The sequence below is a fragment of the Thamnophis elegans genome, chromosome 2 (genome assembly GCF_009769535.1).
Source record: "Thamnophis elegans isolate rThaEle1 chromosome 2, rThaEle1.pri, whole genome shotgun sequence".
NCBI classification, from domain to species: domain Eukaryota; kingdom Metazoa; phylum Chordata; class Lepidosauria; order Squamata; family Colubridae; genus Thamnophis; species Thamnophis elegans.
Genome location: NC_045542.1, coordinates 35093095 through 35115333, shown reverse-complemented (window position 1 = coordinate 35115333; position 22239 = coordinate 35093095). Strand labels below are relative to the sequence as shown.

The window sequence follows — 22239 nt, the reverse complement described above, 5'->3', positions numbered from 1 at the left end:
TTTCAGTCAACAATTAACCAATGGAACAACTTACCTCCATAAGTTGTGAATGCTCCAACACTGGAAGTTTTTAAGAAGAGATAGGACAACTATTTGTCTGAAATGGTATAAGGTTTCCTGCCTAAGCAGGGGTTGGACTTGAAGACCTCCAAGGTCCTTTCCAACTCTGTTATTCTATATAAACTTCTATATAAACTCAACCATTATGGCTTGTAGCTGTGGTTTGTGACTAAGCATTGAATGAGCCCAGTAATGTGTAATTCTAATAATTGTAGCTTATACCTCAAATTTTATATGAGGTTAGCCATATTAAATGTTGAAGGCACATCAGCAATCTACACAAATCACCACAATGCAAGTAAACTCAATACTTTCAAAGACTGAGCTGAGACTTGAAACAGTCTTTTTTTGTTAATTAAAATCAATATTTTTACTTGTTTGGTCTTGATTATTATTATTCGTTAAATTTGTTTGCTGCCCATCTTGTCACAATACTAGACAATACCAAGGTAGCCTGATCCAAAGACAAGTCTATGGCTTGCCAATCATATTAATGGATCTGGAAAGGTCACCACACAGTATTTTTTTTGGGGAAAAAACCAGCATGTAAAAGTATCTAGATACATAAGTAGGTATCGAATATGAAAATTGCCTTAAGAAGTGTCATTATTAGATTCCCAGTCCTGACAGTTAACAGTATCATAAAAATAGGACAGAACAATAAGTAATAGGAAACCATAAAAATAACGTGACAGCCTAATTCTCCAAACAAGAGTATTGCTTCCCTTATTTAATCTAGTTTTTAGAAAACTAGCCAGTCTGACTCCAAAGAAGAGGCTATTTCCCAGACTTAGAGGAAGTGACACTACTTCATCCCAATAGAAACTCAAGTGTGATTTGTGCCATGTTGCATGTGTGAGTCTAGCCACATCCACATAATGTCCATGAGGCCTATGGACATCACGTGGATATGAAAACCCAGTTGTAACAATAGCAATAGCACTTAGACTTATATACCGCTTTATACAGTGCTTTTACAGTCCTCTCTAAGCAGTTTACAGAGTCAACCTATTGTCCTCAACAATCTGGGTCCTCATTTTATCCACCTCGGAAGGATGGAAGGCTGAGTCAACCTTGAGCCGGGTAACATTTGAACTGCTGAACTGCAGCTAGCAGTCAACTGAAGTAGCCTGCAGTATTGCACTCTAACCACTACACCACCTTGGCTCTATAGATCTGTGTGGGAAATGAAGTCCCACGAGGCGAGAAATCCATTGTCCTACCAGGCTAGTTCAGGAGAAGAGACAACTAACTGTTCAGTGAGATGGACAGGACACCAAGAATCCCTCTCAGACTAAGTTCTGGTTAGTGAGAAGGAATACTTCTAAAACAACTTTGTTCCGGTAACTTGACTTTCTTCCAAAACAATGGATGACAAAGGCTACAGGTTTCATACACCTCGAGGCTTTTTAAAGAGCAGAATTGGAATAAGGGGAAAAATATTACTTCAATATCTGTACAACTAACAATGTTTTTTTTAGAAATGTGCTGGGAGCCAAATGAAACAATGTTCTGGGGATAAGGGGGAAAATTGCTGTTGTTGATTGTGCTGTAGTTAAATATTACTGGGGACATAGCCTAACTAAGAGGGTCTTGGAGCTCGGATATCTCCCATTGGGATGAGGAGCACAAACCACAACCACTTTACTGCAATTACAAGAGAAGATTAAATCTCTGTAAGAGACACACAAGATCCTCTTCCAGGCAAAGTGAAATAAACTGATAATTTTAATTTCCTCTCTTTCACACGGCTGTCCTTAAAAAAGTCTGACAGCCGCACATAGGTACAGGTTTAAGAATCAAGGCTGTGATTATATTCAGCAGCCTCCTTCTATCAGTAAGAATACCTATAGAAGAATATCTTGGTGAAAAATAACTTGGAAGTAAGACTTGGGGCCATGTATTTGCCTGTCTCCAAATCCTTCTCCCACTGCTTTGAGATCAAAACAAAAGACTGGGGGGAAAGCTTTTGCAACCTCAAAACCACACACCCCAAAACAAATGATAACACTCTAGTTGGAGATTATATAATTCAATTGGGAAAAAGCATTGTGGGCAAAATGGTTCCGGGAGAGTAAGCCAGAGAATGTGCTATGGAAGTGAGCCAGGTATCACAATACTAAAAGAATAAATTAGTGGAGATGGCCCCATTGTTTAATGGAAAAAAGTTGTAGGGGCCTGGATGGGAGACAACAGGCTTCAGCTGAATCCCGGTAAGATGAAGTCGCTGTGGATACACGGAGCCTCGGGATCTGGAAGTTTATCATCTTTAGTTCTGGATGGGATGGCACTACCCCAGATAGACTTGGTATATAAGATCTCCTAGTCTCCTAGATTTGCAACTCCTGCTCAAAAATCAGGTGGCCGGCGTGGCTAGGACAACTTTGTGTTGTGTGCCAACTGCATCATTTTCTGGATCCTGAGGCCCCTGCACCCAGTCACTAATGCCCTCGTCATCTCTTCTTTGGATTATTACAATATGCTTTACAGCGGGCTACCCTTGAAGAGTGTTCTGAAACTACAATTGTCCAAAATGCAGCAGTGCAAACAGTTTTAGAGGCCCCTAAATTGAGTTGGCACATGTAACACCACTGTTATACAAGCTGCCATAAATGCCAATTCTGGGTCCAATTTGGGGTGTTGGTTATCACATTTAAAGCCCTCTATGGCCAGGGTCCAGGATATCTGAGGACCTGTCTTCTCCTGATCCTATTGGCCGACTCATGCTGGCAGTAGAGGCCTATTGCAGATCCCATCAGCCAAAGAATTTTGGCTGGTGGGGTCCAGGAGAAGATATAGGCTGGAGATGGTTGGTGTAACAGCAATGAAGTCACCACCACTACTCCGCCCCAAACTCATGTTTTTTTTAAATTACTTTTCATCTTCTGTAATTTTAATCTGTTTTAATCACCTATTGTGATTTTCTGACAAGCCAGGTCAATGGGAGCCTGATTCACTTACCAACTGTGTCACTAACTTAACAACTGCAGTAATCCACTTAGCAAGAATGGGGTAAAATTCACTTAACAAATGTCTTGCTTAGCAACAGAAAATTGGGGCTCAATTGCGGTCGTAAGTCAAGGGAAGTAACTGTGGTTACTGATGCAATATGGTTGTGCTCTGGAAATCAATTCACAAAGGCAGCCAGAGAGGTACAAACAGGCCTTCAAGGTAATATTTCAATTTGTAACCTGAACCATTTGTAAGCATTTCTGAGTTATATGTAATTGCCATTTTGTCTATGATCTATGACCCTTACTCAACCTTGTTCCTTTTTATGAGAGGTAGGAATCCTGGGAGATGAAGTACACACATTTTAGATAAGCATCAGTAAAGATGCTACAAATCGATCCAGTTTTTTGGGGGGAAAGGTATCTTTAGAAAGCATCTTTGGTTCATTTCTCCACAGAGATAATAATGCACTTAGAAAACTGTGAAAGCCACCGTGTTTTTATTTGGTTTGTTTATCTATTATTTCCCATAGGGTGAATTGCTTTTTGTTTCTTCTTCCTTTATTTATTTCCAGGAATATTTCATTCTAAAGGCACAGACATTTTTATTATTTGCAGTTATCCAAGGACTTCCAGGGAAAGTAAAAAGGTTTGATGGAGTCAGTCTCTCAGGAGGAAAAGCAAAGCAAAGTGTAACAAATATTGTGATGAATGTGTTTAGAGTGCCAAATGCATCGTTTTTATCATCCAAGAATCTCCCTCACTAACATTAAGCTAGAATTATTTATATTTTTATTTGGCAGGGCTAGATACAATGAGATATTTTTTTTGGCAATGAAATACAAAGCACACAGCTGATTTTTGGCACCTGAAAATCTAATAGTAATCTTCGTTTGGCTGCATTGTACCATAGACTAGCCTTTCCCAACCTGTCTTCCTCCAAAAGTCTTAAACAAAAAATCCATAATTCATAGCTTTTCAGATACTGGCTTAACTCGTACATGCCAATAGATCCAAATTGGTTGACTTCTCTTGGTTTTATGGGAATGGGCTGTGTGCTATGCATTTGTAAGTCATATATAAAAACAATATTCAGTCCTTTTAATGGGCCACCCAGTTCTTTTGCAGATAGCTAATGGTTTCCATTTGTCCTTTGCTTTGGTAATGGTCAGAGTTATTACTGTCTTATTTTTTTTATTGACTATATGAGAACTAACTCTCCCATGCTCATATAATAGCATAAAATCAGATCTGTTGGTTATTGTAAATGGAAATATGTGAGATGCTTGTTTACTTGCTGATAATCAACATAAGCCTAGAAAAAAGAAAACAAGAATGACAACAACCAAATGTTGATGTTATTTGTTCAGGCTGGATTGAAAACAACAGTTCAGCTGTCACATAAATGAATCCATATCCAATAAACAGCACATTCTGGTCTCAAAGGCAATATCTGTTCTACTTAATCCAGGGCTTACCATCACTATATTGGCTAAATGAGCAGAGATAAGAGCATACACCCCTCCAGATGAACCCACAACAGGTGCAGTCATATCAGCAATGGACACTGCCAGGGAACCTTGGAGAAATAATAAAAAAAAAGGTAAGTACAAATGACTGCCAAATAAAACACCCCCTGCCTTTTCTATGAATACAAATAGTCTTCGACCTGCGACCACAATTGAGCCCAACATTTCTGCTGCTAAGCGAGACAGTTGTTAAGTGAGTTTGACCCCTGTTTTAGGACAGTTGTTAAGTGAATGACTGCAATTGTTAAATTAGCAACACGTTTGTTAAATGAATCTGGCTTCCCCATTGACTTCGCTTGTCAGAAGTTTGCAAAAGCGGATCGCATGACCCTGGGACATTGTAATCGTCAAAAATATGAGACAGTAAGCATCTGAATTTTGATCACTTGACCATGGGGATGCTGCAATAGTTGTAAGTGTGAAAAACAGCCATGCCATTTTTTTTCAGTGCCATTGTAACTTAGAACGGTCACTAAATGAACTGTTGTAAGTCGAAGACTATCTGTACTTTCTAGAAAAAGACTATGAGAGTTCAACCGCCAATCTATATGGACATGTTTGATTTAAGAGCAAAACAGAAACAGTTTGCAATGATCTTCTACCAATATATTTTTTTCCAATTACCCAGCCAGGTCAAAAACCTTAAGATTTCTTCTTGGTCTTATATCCCATCAGATCCATCCCTCCTTAGCTTTTTTGAGATTAGCCAAGATTGGGTAGCTACTGCCATCTGCTGTGATGAAAGGGCTAATATCATTTTACTGTCCAATAAGTTACTCCGTCTTTGCAGAGACAGCTCAACGGGTCCTCTCCAAAGTAGGGGAATCGTACACATTTTTCGCCATAAGATTAGGTCGGCTTCCTTTTCAGTTATTAGACTCCATTACATGCTTTTCTGGGATGTCCTAAGCATCTGTAAACTGTTTTTTTTAAAGCAAACATTAAAAATATATAAAGCATTTAATGGGTTTAAAATTAGTGTGTTTCAGCCCTACATCCTGAGGGGAGTTGTTAATGAGTTTAAAAGCTAGTCTGCTTGCCAGATGTATTAAATATAATTACAGTTTCTTTTATACTGCTTCAAGAATTTAGATTACTATCCTGTTTTGGAAGAGTGCATTCCAACTAGCAAGGAAAAACATTTCTTCTTCAATAGGCATTTTACCTTGGCCATGGCTTAATTCTTATACCTTGTTTCCCCTTCTGGTCTATACAGTAGAAGCAGTCCTCGCCTTACGACCACAACTGAGCTCAACAGTTCTGCTGCTAAGCAAGATGGTTGTTACATGAATTTTAGTCCATGTTATGACCTTTCTTGCCACAGTTGTTAAAATTAGTAACACAATGGTTCGGGGAAGATGGTTTTCCCATTGACTTTGTTTGTCAGAAGGTTTGCAAATAAGGATCACATGTCCCCGGGACATTGTAACCATCATAAATATGAGTCAGTTGCCCAAGCATCTGAATTTTGATCCCGTGACCATGGGGATGCTGCAAAGGTCCAAAGTGTGAAAAACAGTCATTAAGTCACTTTTTTTCAGTCCAATTTTAACTTTGAACAGTCACTAAAAGAATTGTTGTAAGTTGAGGTCTACTTGTGTTGTTGCTGTGAGCCTGAGCTCGTACAAATGCTTTGAATATTGTTTACTTTTTTGTGCTTTTTATAGCTTTTAAACCACTTGGATCAACTCCTGTTGCAAAAGAGAGGAACAGTATTAAGTAGCTGAATTGGGGGGAAAAATTCCTTAAACCTAATGAATCAAAACAATGCCCTGCTTGGTCCAATATATTCTCTCTCCCAGCAGCTGTTCAGGGGGCCCAATAAGCAGTAAGAGACCACAAACAGGTCATCAGGTAGTGTTTGGCCCTCACCAGTCATAAACATTTCATAGCTAAACTTAAAATATTTCAGGAGAATGCGGGTCACAGTGGGCTGGGTAGAGCTGTAATAACACTTAATGTGATAAAAGCTCATTTGAAAGTTTTAGGATAAGTTTTAGGCCCTGTTCTTTCCTTAAATGTTCATTAGTGTATTTATGTGTCTGGCCTCAAAATGGTGGAAAACAGTTTAGCAACTGCGATAAGAGACGACTTTATTAGGCAAGTAAAAGTAATTTAGGGGACGTGGTGGCTCAGTGGTTAAGACACTGAGTTTGTCGATCAGAAAGCTCGGCAGTTCAAATCCCTAGCACTGTGTAACGGAGTGAGCTCCTGCTATTTGTCCCAGCTTCTGCAAACCTAGCAGTTCGAAAGCACGTAAAAATGCAAGGAGAAAAGTAAGGACCACTTTGGTGGGAAGGTAAAAGTGTTCCGTGTGCCTTCGGCATTTAGTCATGCCGGCCACATGACCACAGAGATGTCTTCGGACAGCACCGGCTCTTCGGCTTTGAAACGGAGATGACCACCACCCCCTAGAGTCGGGAATGACTAGCACACGTGTGGGGGAACCTTTACCTTTACCTTGCAGTAACTTGGGCCCTGCATATAACCCATCTCTTTTGTGACGTCCTAGCAGCTATTGGGGTTTATAAGACATAATTTATGGCTTACATTATGAGTACATCAGGCCATCGTAGCCCATTCAATAAACCAACATTAAAAGAAATCATGAGCTAATGTGACTGTTTAGTGGGTTTTTTAAAAACTTCCTTGCACAAAAGACATTTCAATCGTGTACAGTGTTGTGAGAGAAACTATTGGTGCCCAGCTAAGAATCCAAAGAAAATGCCACAATAATAAACCATGAGACGCCAGTTTTCTTTTTCTGCTTGGTTGTTCTGATTGAGTGAATAAAAAATTCCAGGTTGCAACCAGCCAACAGTTTATGGGCAACCAACTGGTAAATTACACTGCAAAAAATCACTTCAGGGGAGAATTATTGCTCACTGAAGTTAATTGCAACAAGACTGTCTTTGCTGTAGTTATTGCCAGGATAGCCATGTGCTTGTTAACAGCTTTAGAAATCAAATGAAAAGTACACTGATCGTGACATAACATGCAATAATACGGTCCCTTGTTGGAAGATGTTTTACAGAGTTTCCTGTCTAATAAATGTTTGGACATAAAATCATGGAGGAATGCACACAATGTCAAAGCTGGCATAATAACAAATTCATACCCAGAAAAAAGGCTTCATGCAAGATAAAGGAAAAGATAGTGGAAAGTACAGGATTACCGTATTTATTTCTTGGGATTCTCCACGTCCAATCTTCTATGTTTCTGCTCCAAAGAACAGACACTGGAGACAATAGTACAGGTAGTCCTCAACTTACAACCATAACTGAGCCCAAATTTTCTGTTGCTAAGTGAAACATTTGTTAAGTGAGTTTTGCCCCATTTTATAACTTTTAGCAATAGCAATAGCAATAGCAATAGCAATAGCAATAGCAATAGCAATAGCAGTTAGACTTATATACCGCTTCAAAGGGCTTTCAGCCCTCTTTAAGCGGTTTACAGAGTCAGCATATCACCCCCACAGTCTGGGTCCTCATTTCACCCACCTCGGAAGGATGGAAGGCTGAGTCAATCTTGAGCCGGTGAGATTAGAACTGCTGAACTGCAGATAACAGTCAGCTGAAGTGGCCTGCAGTACTGCACCCTAACCACTGCGCCACCTTGCCCTTGTTATTAAGTAAATCACTGTACTTGTTAAACTAAGTAACTCAGCTGATAAGTGAATGTGGCTTCCCCATTGACTTTGCTTGTCAGAAGGTCGCAAAAGGTGATCACATGATCCCGGGACACTGCAATCGTCATAAATATGAGTCAGTTGCCAGGGATCTGAATGTTGATCATGTGACCACAAAGTTGCTGCAATGGTCCTAAGTGTGAAAAACGGTTATAAGTCACTTTTTTCAAGTGCCATTGTAACTTTGAACGGTCCCTAAATGAATTGTTGTAAGTCAAGGACTACCTATAGTAGTTCCATTATGTTTAAGCTGGAAATTGCTTAGTTAAAGAGAATTGGCCTCTGGAGAACTTTTTAAAAATCACATGGGAGTTAAAACCAGCTCTTCAAGTTATAATATAGCTGTTCCCATGCAGGTGCTGTATGGCTGTTGTGACTATCATCAATCCCAACAGGGGTTCTGCTACCTTTTATGCCAATTCCAAATCTGCCTATTCTTCAAAGGCAGCTCCATGTAAACCTCCTTGAAGTGATCAAGGTTAGTACCGGGTTTCCCCAAAAATAAGACAGGGTCTTATTTTCATTTGACCCCCCCCCAAAAATAAGCACTTGGTCTTATTTTTGGGGAGGTCTTATTATTTTTGAGGTGCAGGAGGCAGCGAGCATGGTCACCTCAGCTGCTGCTGTGTTGCAGTATTTTCAGGAGCACTTATTTTTTGGGGAGGGCTTATTTTAGCACATGCGCTCAAAAGCCCAATTGGGCTTATTATCCGGGGAGGTCTTACTTTCAGGGAAACAGGATAGTAGTGGCCTAGTCAGGTAGGACCACAAATGATGTCTCAAAAGAACCTGGTAAAAGCCTCCCCCCCCCCAAACCATATATGACTTTTTCCCGTGAACCCAGCAGGAGCCAGAGGTCCAGGAAACTTCCTTCTCTATAGTCTTGGCAATCCCCAGCTGACAATTTTCACATCTCTTCCCGGCCTATTGCTTCAGCAACTCCACAATCACAAATCTCTCAACATCAGCCACTGGAGTCAGTAATGTCAGTGGTCTTCCTTAGCTACCCAATCCTCTTCTCCACCATCTTTCTCTAGCACTGTCCATCCTTCCTATCTTCTCAGGATCAGACAATCCATCACCTGAACTTCTACAACCTTTGTGACTCCCCCTCTCACCTCCATGATTCAATTCCACACTAATTAACTAAAATTACGAGAGAGAGAGGGGGGGGAGAGGGAGAGAGAGAGAGAGATCATCCCATAATCACTCCAGTGTATATCGGGGGACCTGAATATGAAGTTCTCCATCCCCAAACCAGCAATTTAATCATTATATTATACCGGTTCTCATTAATATCACGAACAAGAAAAGATCAGAAAATCAAAAGTAGAGGAATAAGGGAGGAGAAGGTTTTTAATTTTGCAACTGTTTTATTAACAGAATTTTATGAGTGGCCCAGATGACACTGGCCTCTGTTTTTAAAAGCTTCCTGGCTCTTCCCATTGCTCTTCCTATCACTTTCATTTCCAGAGCAAATCTGTTAAGGAGGGGAAGAAACCCTGCTGACAGGACATATTTCAGATAGGTAACAAATAAGAAAAAGGAAAGGCGAATAAGAAATTGTCATATGTGAAGCCTGTAAATATGCTTACACTGCGGCCTCACCTCAGCATTTGTTCTGATTTAGCTACTACATTAGTTTGATCTGAAAGGACAACTCCATAATGGAATGTTCCATAAAGGAAAATCCTTCCACTATGCAAAGTGAGTTTTCCAAATTTATTTTTTCTCCTGCCCGCCCCCTCTCCACGTAAATCCTGCCATTTCCATCACTACCATCAGATATCCAGGTTCCAAGTTATAAACCCTCAGATGTTTGTTGAACTCCCATCTATAATTTTGCCATCCCGTTATAACAATTATACTTTCCGCCTCTGTTTATTTTCTCATGGCAAAAAATGTCTTATTCCTGTTCAGTTAAACCATACTTTTATTAAAACATCATTTGTTCATTAGCGCAAAGGAAAGAAAATCTAATAGGGAAAGCTGAAAGAGGAATAACAGCAAATGATCACTGTTCCAGCCACATAACAAACAAACACACCTTGCTCAGCGTTATTGTTTTAATTACACTTTTTGATTTTTCACCTACCCAGCATCTTTCAACTTAAAGAATATCTTAATTTTTAAAAAAAAGAGTGGAAAAGCTAGACTGACAGGACAAGTGCAACACAAATGTAAAAATTAGTGTATGAAACGCTGTCATCTATTCTAAGAAATTGCTGGATTATCAGCAAGTTAGTTGCCTTTTTGTTCTAACCAAAAAACTAACCAAAAACCAAAAAGCAGTTACTATGGACCCCAAAAAGGTACTTACAGCTTGGATTAGAAGTTCCAAAGGCTGCCTGCCCCGCCCCCACCCCTCACGGATTACATTTTGGGTGCCTAGAAACTGGTCTGCATTTATGGCTGTTTGCAGAATCCTGCACGCTCATTTGATTTACACTGTCTTGGCCAGAAAACAGCATTTTCTTCTTGTTTTTCGTTAAAAAAAAAAAGCCCCATAGCGGACAATTGGTTCCACTAAATGATTGTGGAGATCATTGAACGTCGGCCACAATAAAAGACGTAACACTCTCAGCTTTATTGACAAGGACGGTCTCACAATGTTAAAGAATTCCAGAACTACAACTTTGCTTCAGAAATGCTGATATTGACCAGGGATGGAAGCAGTGGTGGGTTGCAGGCGGTACGCCACGGTACGGGCATACCGGTGCCTGTCGGGAGCACCGGGTACCGTTCTGGTACGGTGCTCCAAAGGGACCCACCTACCCATCCTTCTTATCTGTATTTGAGCTCTTTGGTGCTTTTGCGCACGGAGCATACACCGCCTGTGCAACGCTCCGCCAAGCAACTGGAGCATCGCAGGAGGTAAGGATGCATGTGCGCGCAGCGTGTGTTTGTGTGGTGGACACCGGGCCCCATTGCACCGCACCAGTTGCACCGGGATCCAGAGCCCACCAATGGATGGAGGACAAACACTTTTCTAAAAGATGCAATAATAAACAGCGGGCAGCTTTTAAGCTTTTTTGTGGGCCCCAAAATAATAATGGCTAACCGATATCAGTCACAGAGCTTACCTGCGATCACTCCAGCAATATAGACAAATCCAATCCTTGTTGCACCATGAACCATTTCAAGGGGAACTCCAACCAGAAGCTGAAGGACTACATTGAGTCCAAGGTGTTCTATCCTGAGAAAACAGCACTGTTTATTTTTATTCAGTTTACATCATCATCATTATTTTTATTCCCCGAGGGATATTTTGTAAAAACATTATAAAAGCCTTTATATAACCCCCTTGATAAAATATTATTTAGTTTAAAAGACAATTTAAAAGCACTAGACTGCCTTGCTTCAGTTTTCCAAAGAGCATTCAAACAGACAGGGAATTCCCTCAGGGAATAGGGCGGCATATAAATAAAATAAACCTTCAAACCTTCAAAACCTTCAGACATGCTCCTTAATTTAAAATAATGTAATAATTACTGTTTAAGAAATCTGCTTTTGAACACTACTGATTAGGGCTACGTGTTTAACCACCAAACTCAATGAACCATAATTATTATATGTTAATCACAATTAATTTACTATTAATCAATCAGGCATGGTAATTAAGACCATGGACTGGTACAAATCTGAACTCGAATGAACTGGATAATTTCTGGCAATGCAAGGTACTATTTCCCGCTCTGCTATCTCGCAGAGGGCAGAAATCTTTCACACCAAAGATGTCAAAATAACAAACAAGCGAATGAATGAATGAATGAATGAATGATCTAGTCTTTATTGTTCTATTGGGTCTCTCTAATGGCAGTGATATTATCTCTGTATGGACAATCCTGCTTGCGAAGGTTGGGCAGTTTAAAAAGGTTTAATGCCTTCAGATGGGAAATAAATTCTTCAGGAAGCACTGGAAATTTTTAAAAGATGAAATGGGAACCATTTTGCCTTTCAATTCCTTTCCTGAAATATTTTGAACCCAGTCATTCCAGGGCAATTTAGAAGCTGCAAATCAGAGGCTGTGGAGCAACTCAGTGGTTGTCAAATGTTCATCCCTGTTCTAAAGAATGATGCCGAAAAATCCCTGGCCTGAAGAACAGAAATTAAAAGTCATGGCTATAAATATGACCAAAAAGGAACAAGAAAGTTATAAAAGCACTCAAAAAAATATTTTTTCTGTACTGAGATGGATTGGATGCTAAAATCACTCAATCATAATGTATCATTTCTTGACCCAAAAAATGAACTCCCTGTGTGAAAATTCAGGTATTCTAGCAACAATTGTATGCAAAAATAAGTAGTTACGTTTTAAATCAAGTTTGCATTGGAGAGTTATGCATTTTGAAAGTCTATATTGGAGAAATGTATATGTCAAACAATGAAAGGAGAATGATTTGCATTTGTTTTTTTAAGCTTCTTGAACAATCAATGTTAACACAAGGAAAATGTACACTCTCTGTTAAGAGATTTTGCACATGTAATTTTTTTCTAAACTCCAGAAGTAAAAACCCCACAAGGTTTGAACACTGCATAATAGCGTATAATGCTGTCAGTAAAGTGCACAGGATTTAAGCAACTTGTGAAAAACGAAATGGCTACTTCATTATTTAACAAGAACAGTAAAAGAAGAGATGGAGACTGCAAAAAGATTTAATTCTTTACATCCAGACTTCATCCCCCCCCAAAAAAAGTTGGATCCATCAATCATTCTGCTTGAATAGCACAAATAAAGGCGATAAATGAACTAATTAAAAAATTCCCAATCTCCCGAGCCAGATGGTATGTATCCAAGAATACTGAACAGCTTAGTTGTTCAAGATTTACCATTTGATGTTACGCCCAGATTTTCCTGTAGAGTGGGTTTTTTTAAAAAAAAATCTTGCTGATTATCATAATTGTTTAAGTTGAAGCAGGGCGGATTGCAAACTCTCTGTGCGTGCATCCTCATACAATAATCACCGATCATAACATTTAACCAAAATATGTTGTTTAGACTGAAAACAAGGGGGAAAGTTTGAAACAAGATTTTAAATTCTATCTTTTTCCTTATACTGAAAGAATCACAGCTAAATTCAGGCTTAAATAACAAGAATCGTCATGGGAAGCTTCATGGTTTTACCCTAACAATGAATTTAACTGCCTTTTAAATCACCTCTCTAGAAGTGCAATGATTTATTTCTGATGATGTTTCTGCTTGCCCAGTGTTTGGCTGGTCCTTTAAAAATCAGCCTTCCATTCAGCTAAACTGCTCCTGCTCCTGCAGCAGCCAAGCGCATCAGAGTCCCAGTTGTTCAATAAGGGCCCATAAAACATAATTAGCTTGCCCATGCTCTGAATGTGTCATTCTTTGGATGACAATATAATGGATTTATCCAGGCTTCACCTTCTTTGGGACCAAGTAAGCGGGCCCTTGAATCAATGCAATTCATTAGTTCTGGCAAGAACAAATGGGTGGGGCCCCCACAGATCATTAACAGCCATTCTGCCTTAAAGCGGAAAGCTAAATTTTACAACTGTGGGGTCTCAGAAAGCTTTTCCCTGTCAGGACTGGAACATGAACAGCACATGTTTGGGGATGCTCTGAGGAAAGCCAAGCAGCTCCCCCCACTCAATGACTCCTTTCTCCCAGGGTACCTTCTAGCTGTCATGCCACCCCCCTCCCCACCCACAAAAACAGATCAGCATAATAAATTAAGAGATCCACATTAACATTTTAAAGTCACAGCAGGAAGCAGGGCAACAATATATTTCACCACCCTTGTATCCATTTGCCCTTTGTTGGAAGGGAGGGCAGGCAGAATAATGGCCTCACCATTAAAAAGCACAAATACCATTATTACTTTCTTTGAGAATTATTTTGTTTTCCAGCTGGTGAAATAATCTTAATTCAGGCAACTTGTCTGGAAGTGATTGCTGAGCACTTTAAATATTACACAGTTTTCTTATAAACAACCATCCCTAACACCCATTGCTTCTCGAGTGGAGAATAAGTGTGCGGCTGGGATGGTTTGCACTTCCAAATGGTTTAGAATCTGCCAAAAAATATCATCATCCAATGCCAGTTCAGTCTAGTATGTACAGACGGCAGACTTTGGATACTTGATCTTCTGAGAGATTCCCCTGGAAACCAGCCAAGGGTGTGTAAAAAAAGCCAAAACCCCAGGATAATTAAAAGATTCAGCACATTCTTCAAGCCACACAGCAGCCTAGTGGCAACAAGATACTTGGGAAGGCAAAGGTTAGCTTTTGGGGAGTCAGAAATGTGTTCTGCAATATATGACTAAAGTGCTTTGAAATCTTTCAAGGTTCCAGGGAGATTGGCTGTGTTTAAAGAAAGTCAATGCTTTTCATTCAAAAAAAATCCCAGAGATTTTAGGGTGCCTGATTTTCTACACATATATTGAGGTTAAGTTTCTGTAGTGCTCAGCTAGATAGTGGAGGATCAGAAAAAATGATAGAGTAAAACCAGATATTATAATAAGTGCATGAAAACGTGTAGGGTGTGTAGTCCTCAACTTTCAACAGTTCATTCAATGACCATTCTAGGTTACCAGGACACTGAAAAAGGTACTTATTATGACCATTTTTCACACAACCATTGCAGCATCCCTATCAAAATTCGGACACTTGGCAAACTGGTTCAGATTATGACGATTGCAGTGTCCTGGAGTCATTGTGATCACAAAAAGTGACACAAGCAAAATCAATGGGGAAGCCAGATTCACATAACGACTCTGTGACTAACTTAACTAGTGCAGTGATTCACTTAACAACTCTGGCAAGAAAGGTCGTAACTCACTTAACCAATGCCTCATTTAGCAACAGAAATTTTGGGATCAATTGTGGTCATAGGTCGAGGACTACCTGTTGTACTCTATTGCCATCAGAAGAAGGACTGGGAAATATCCTCTCAGATTAAACCATGACAAAAAAGCTCTCATTAGCAAATGTGTACAAGTTAAATGTTTTCTGCAAATCTGATCGGACAGTTTATTTATTGGCAAAAGGGCCAAAATGTTCCAATTAGATTTGGGGGTCTTAGCTGGAGAAGCTCCCGACTTGATTCTGAAATGGCTATCAAGTAATATTTGCCAGTATTTTCAGTGTTGCATTATAGTCAGAGATCTTAAGTAATTTCAAGACTGACCCAGTGTTAATGTTCTTATTTTTTTGCCAGACATAACTCAGTGAATCCCTGAGCGGAAGAGAGGCAGCTAAGAACTAACCCCTAAGGCCATGTTTTCCAAATTTGGGTAAATTACACAAAATTGAATAAAAGTGGTTTTTCTTTGGATAACAACATGCAAACCCATTATCTGAACACAAACAAAAACCGATTTAAAGTTTTTTATCTACATTGGGTAAAAATGATTTTCTGATTAGTGATTTTGGATAATGAACAACAAGGTTTATGAAGTATGTCCTTAGGGCAGTGTTTCTCAACCTTAGCAACTTGAAGATGTCTGGACTTCAACTCCCAGAATTCCCCAGCCAGCGCTGGCTGGGGAATTCTGGGAGTTGAAGTCCAGACATCTTCAAGTTGCCAAGGTTGAGAGACACTGCCTTAGGGGATGAAGGCAAACTACGGTAGTTCTCAAACTATGACCCAGGGGTGGGTTTCTCGCCCCGTTCCAACCGGATCGGTTGGAACGAGGCCGGCGGCGTCCTCGCGCACGCACGCGGCGTGCGTGTGCGCGCGTGCACGCGCGCATGCGTACTAGCGTCTGCGCGATGCTCCAGCTGCTCCTGGAGGATCGCGCAGGCGTTCTGCGCATGCGTGGAAAGCGCGAAATTCGAAAAAACCGGGTAAGGAGCGGGCGCGGGTGTGCGGGCGTGCGCGGGCGCGGGGGGGGGCCTTCGCCGTTCCCGGAAGTTACTTACTTCCGGGTTCGGCGACCAACCGGATCGCAGGGACCGGTGCGATCCGGTTGAAACCCAGCCCTGCTATGACCACAATTGAGCCCAAATTTTGAAAGTTGTTCAATGAACTTTGCTCAATTTTACGACTTTTCTTGCCACAGTTGTTAAGTGAATCATCACAGTTGTTAAGTTAGTAACATGCTTGTTAAGTGAATCTGGCTTCCCCATTGACATTGCTTGTCAGAAGGTCGCAGAAGGTGGTCACATGACCCCGGGATACTACAACCGTCATAAATATGATTGCATTGCCAAGCCTCTGAATTTTGATGATGTGATCATGTAGATGCTGCAACGATTGTGAAAAACGGGCATATCCAGTGGTGGGATTCAAATAATTGAACAACCGGTTCTCTGTCCTAATGATTTCTTCTAACAACCAGTTCACCAAACTGCTCAGAAAGTTAACAACCGGTTCTCCCGAAGTGGTGCAAATTGGCTGAATCCCACCACTGGCCATAACTCACTTTTTTCAGCGCTGTTGTAATGTCAAATGGTCAATGAACTATTGTGAGTTGAGGACTACCTGTACCTAACAGAAGATCAAATTGAAAAAGGCAAGAGCAAACTATTTTTCTATTGTTGCTTATATAATTGTATGGAATGTGAATGGTAGATGATGAGATCCACCAGCTGAGAAGCCTTCCACCAGTAGATCTGGAGGCGACAGTATGATTACATTCAGAAATGGAGCCCATTAAAAATTGGAATGAGACAGACAATAAACCATTGTGAAACAAGGAAGGCACCAAACACAGATGACACCAGAGGTGAGTTGCTCTCGGTTTGGCCCAGATCGGGCGAACCGGTAGTAGCGGCAGTGGGAGGCTCTGCCCACCCACCCGGATGCTTCTGCGCACGTACGAGCATGCCCGGGAATGCGCCGGGGAGTGCCCAAGCCGATAGTAAAACATTTGGCAACCCACCATTGGATGATATCCCCACTGAACTGCTTAAAACTATAGAGAAGAGGTGTTTAAAGGACTAATAGTTTTGTTAACACAAATGTGGAACAGATAGTGTGAAAAAGTTTGGTATATACATTGACGCCAAAGAAGAGAGATGCAAGAGAATGTAGAAATTATCAAACCATTGCACTAATTTGCCATGGAAAGTGAATTTGTTCTTAAGATCTTACCAAGAAAACTTAGAGCTGTACACAAAGAGAAAAAAGCTACATGAACAGGGAGATTTCAGAAAAGGCAAAGGGACACAAATTAAATAGATGATGTAAGATGAGTGACAGAAAGAGCAAAGGAATACAAGTAATCCTCGACTTATGACCTTCAACTGAGCCCAAAATTTCTATTGCTATGCAAGAAAGTTGTTTAAGTAAATTTTTCCCTGTTTTACAACCTTTCTTGCCACAGTTGCTAGGTGAATCACTGCAGTTGCTAAGTAACACAGTTGTTAAGTGAATCGGGCTTTCCCATTGATTTTGCTTATCAGAAGATTGTAAAAGATTATCACGTGACCACCGAGGACACTGCAACCATTATAAATATTAGCAAGAACCAAGCGTCCGAATTTTGATCATGTGATCATGGGGATGGCGCAATGGTCATAAATGTGAAAAAAGATCATAAGTCACCAGTAGTGTTATAACGTTCATCACTAAATGAATGGTTGTAAGTCAGGTTCTACCAGAACAATAAACTGCAAATTAGATAAAAATAAAAATTCCTTTTTATCCATGGAAAGTTAATTTTAAAGAGGTGAGGAACAGTGGGCCATGCCGTGATACTGGATTCTGAGGGTTGCCCAGGGCTGCCAACTGCAAGGTCTCCCTTACTCTCTTCCCCTAATACTGGGTTGTTAAACTCCCGGCCGGCAGGCTGGATGTGTCACAGGCTGGCCACGCCCATGCCTTGTTTAATGAAGGGCGGAAAGTGGCGATACGTCACAGGATTCCTCTGTGATGATGTGAGATTGACACCCCTGCCCTAATACTATGTCACAATGGAGACATTGACATTTCTGCAACACTCACCCTGCATGCATGAAGATGTAGGTGAGATACCTCCAGGCCTGGGCACGGAGTTGAGGATGGTATAATAATGAATTCTTCAGATAGAAGGGATGAGTTACTTGCAGCACAAACCTATCCAGGACCACACCGTTGTAAAGAAAGAAGGCAACCTAGGAGAGCAAGGAAAGCCCACAATTAACCAAATATCCATTTGCATATTCAGAAAAAAAAACAACCCAGAGCTTTTAATTGGAGGGAGGAAAGGTGCCTCAGAGTGTGAGGGAGTGTTCAGACAACACCTTTAAGCAGCTCTTTAAGGGCAAGTCCTTAAAGAGCTCCACTTTCCCCTGGAATTGTGTGACTACATGGTGTGATTACTGCGCCATTCTGGAATTGTGGAGCTACATTGTGATCCTAGGAAAAAGCACATGCGATTTAAGGAATTGCAAATTGTCTCACAAATATTCTGAGGTACCTTTGCACTCTTGAATCCAAATGCTTGAACAGCAGTAAGAAAACAAAATCAGTGCATTTTAAGAAATATAAACAGCTCAGTTCAACAAAAATACTTCTAAGTAGAAGTCAATTTGGACTTCTTTGGTTACTTGTTTGTTTTAAATGTGGAGGAGATTTCTAATATTAATCCCTCCTGTTGAGGACAACCTGTCTGTTAGCTCATCCTCAAGAACATCATATTTAAGATTTGTCTGAGCAAGTTGAATCAAAATACTTGAATAATGAACACCCGAATGGCGCCATGTTAAATACCGCACTCTTAACCAAACTCTTTCATTTAACTTGTTGTTGAATATGAAATAGCAACCTCTGGGAACCTTCCAGATTATGTTGCAATGGCTGCTTCTCACTTCTTGCTGAGCCAAAGCCAAGCAGATTACATAATGGTTTAGGACAATGTGGGAATCCAGGCAAAGTAAAAGGAGGATTACATGGGCATACACAGGGGTGGGTTTCAACCGGTTCGCGGCGGTCCCCGCGAACCGGTTGGTCGGCGAACCCGGAAGTAAGTAACTTCCGGGAACGGCGAAGGGCCCACCCGCCCGCCCGCACTCCTTACCGGTCTTTGAAGGTTTCTGCGCTTCCACACAGGCGCATGGCACATACAGCGCCTGCGCGAGTCTCCACGAACAGCTGGATGGCACATACAGCGCCTGCGCGAGTCTCCGTGAGCAGCTGGAGCATCACGCAGGCACTAAGACGCATGCGTGAACTGCGCGCGTGCACAAGGACGCCGCCGGCCCCGTTCCAACCGAACCGGTTGGAACAGGATTAGCAACCCACCCCTGGGCATACATAAATCTCCGCAGTGGCAGAATCCATAACTGGCCAGAATTTCTCTTCTCTGGAGTAATTCCACACAATCTGTCTGGATTTAAGCCCTTTTCATACTAATGCCAAATTTAGGCCATTGGAAGAAAGGCCAGCAGATCCAAAGAAAGTCATGAAACATATTTTTTTCAGCTAAATTGATTCCAGGAGGATTCAATGACATTTCATTTCCACTGGATCAACAGATATTTCCTATGTTATTTATAGGATATAGATGACTATAAATCTGTAAAACAAAACGTATTATCAACTAAATCAGTGTGCGATGCAAATATAAAAGTATATATGCATATACAGGTAGTCGATCACAATCGAGGTCAAAGTTTATATTGCTAACTAAGTGAGAAAATTGTTAAGTTTTGTTCCATTTTTCTTGCCACATTTATTAAGAGAATCCCTGCAGTTGTAAAATTAGTAACACGGTTGTTAAGTGAACCTGGCTTTCCCATTGACTTGACTTGTCAGAAGGTCACAAAAGGGGATCACATGACCCCAGGACACTGGAACCGTTATAAATATGAACCATTTGTCAAGCATTCAAATGTAAATCACGTGACCATGGGGATGCTGTAATGGTCATAAGTGTGAAAAATGCTCATGTCACTTTTTTCAGTGCAGTTGTAACTTCGAACAGTCATTAAATGAACTGTTGTAAGTCGAGGACTATCAGTATGCTAAACTGACCCACTGCACAAATACATGACAGACCCAAAGGTGTGTTATACAAACCGCCTACACACAGAGTATTAGAGGATCTGCATCCTTTCAGATTTTTAAAATATACTGTCATCCTTTCTACTGTAACCCCATTACTTTAGTTTAATTGCTCAATATAAAGTAATTAAAACCATTTAGAAATGCCTTAAGATATATTTCAGCATTATGCTGAGCTTTAAATAAAGCTTTATTTGAAAGATCAAAGGACCGAACAAGAAATTAAAAGGCCAAAGGCTTACTCCTGCTCTATGTTATTTCCATTTCCCTCGTAGCAAGGAATAGACCTCTTCTTGAACTTGACATCATTCATTCATTTAATTGATTCTCCAAAATGACAAGGTCCTTTATCCAACAGTAGGTGAATCGTACTGTCCAGGTTTCCCATCTTAGAACTCCTTGGACTGGACTTCCTTGGCTTAAACATTGTATTATTCATGTACTCTAGCCATTCAGAAGGTCTACTGCCATTCTGGGATTACTAGAGGAACAGAGAAGGAGAGCTGCCTGTCCCTCAAAAATTGCTAACATGACTTCTCCCACTGTCATGTAAAAAGCATGGTGGATTTTTTTTTAAAAAAACCCAAACCTTATAGAACAGTGATGGCTAACCTTTTTGCCATCGCATGGCAAAAGTGGGGGGAGCGCAAGGGGGTCTTGCGTTGGCATGCCCACACTCAAAATTCTATGCGCGCAATTCCCTGCATGTACATGCATGAGCATGACCCCCCCTCCCCTGATTTGGGTGCATGATGGAACCGTTTTTCGTCCCCCCAGGCTCCAGAGGTTTTCTAGGAGCCTGGGGAAGGCAAAAAAAAACCCACCCACTCCTGGGAGGCCCTCAGAGGTTCTGTTCCCGAACTTCCGGGTTGCCTGTAGGGCTGTTTTTTGCCCTCTGGAAGCTTCAGGAGGCTTCCCTGAAGCCTCCATAGGGACAAATACAGCCAGAAGTGAAGGCTGAAGTCAGCTGACCAGCACACACATGCGTGCTGGAGCTGACAGGGTAATGCCTCACGTGCCCTAACAAATGTCTCTGCGTGCCACCTGTGGTATGTGTGCCATAGGTTCGTCATCATGGTTATAGAATGTTCTAATCCCAAGTGAAGAGTTGCAGAGGTTTTCAGCCCCACCTAACTTTAATCTGCCAAGTAGCATTAGAGATACCTTAATACTGAGCCCTACAAGTTCCATTTCTGTGTTTGTTTCCATCCTATCTCATACTAACATCACAGTTACTTAAAAAGATTACTCTGAATTGAAGACAACCTCCCAAAGAGAGCAGGAAGGGAAACACTCCTCCCAAATCCTATGCAACTCCTAACTCCCCCTCTTCTCAAACTAAGATTTTCGCTATCTTCTAAACCAGTGGTTCTCAACCTGTGATCCCTGGATGCTTCGGGGGTGGGTGGGTGATGTCATCACGAGGGGGTCCGTGAAGGTTTGAAGAAATGTCTGTGCCACAAATAGTATTTAAGGAGGGTCCATGGTGAAGAAAAGGTTGAGAACAACTGGTGTAAACAAACCTGGGAGATTCCTCCCTCTATACTATGCATATTACATGTGAACCCACACATACGTATCTCTTCCTGAAGCAATACTAAAAAAAAGCAAGGCCAAACTAGGACAAAATAAAATGAAAATAATCACCACCAATTGCCTACAAATTTGGCATCTCATTTATATACAGTAACTAATTAATTTCCTATGTAATCATAATTCTATTCTTTCTCACACACGCAAACCACTTTCACAAGAGAAACACAAGCGTGCACACAGACAAGCAAACTTCCCTTCTTTTCTCCCCTGTAATCAGAAATAACAGAGGCGGAAGAGGAGGAAATGGAAAGAAGATGGACGGAGGGCAAGAGGAAAGAGTAGCTGCCAGGGATGGGTTTCAAATTTTTTTACTACTGGTTCAGTGAGTGTGGCTAGATGGGGGGCATGTGACTGAGTTAGTATGGCCAACTTAACGTCACTCACACACACTCAGTCACATGACCCCTTGACCAAGCCATGCCCATCGAAACTGTGGAGAAAAGTTTTGACTGGGAGGGGGGG

The 22239-nt window shown here is 41.0% G+C and overlaps 1 protein-coding gene across 1 annotated transcript in view; it reads right to left on the bottom strand.

Annotated features, from left to right (window-relative positions):
• RHBDL3 (rhomboid like 3) overlaps positions 1–22239 on the bottom strand; it is a 137688-nt gene that overhangs the window by 12940 nt on the left and 102509 nt on the right. The window contains exons 6-8 of the mRNA XM_032212050.1: positions 18142–18290; positions 11312–11424; positions 4490–4590 (exon numbers count right to left, since the gene is read on the bottom strand). Coding sequence (XP_032067941.1) covers positions 4490–4590; positions 11312–11424; positions 18142–18290 — 363 coding nt within the window. The remainder of the gene's footprint in view (positions 1–4489; positions 4591–11311; positions 11425–18141; positions 18291–22239) is intronic.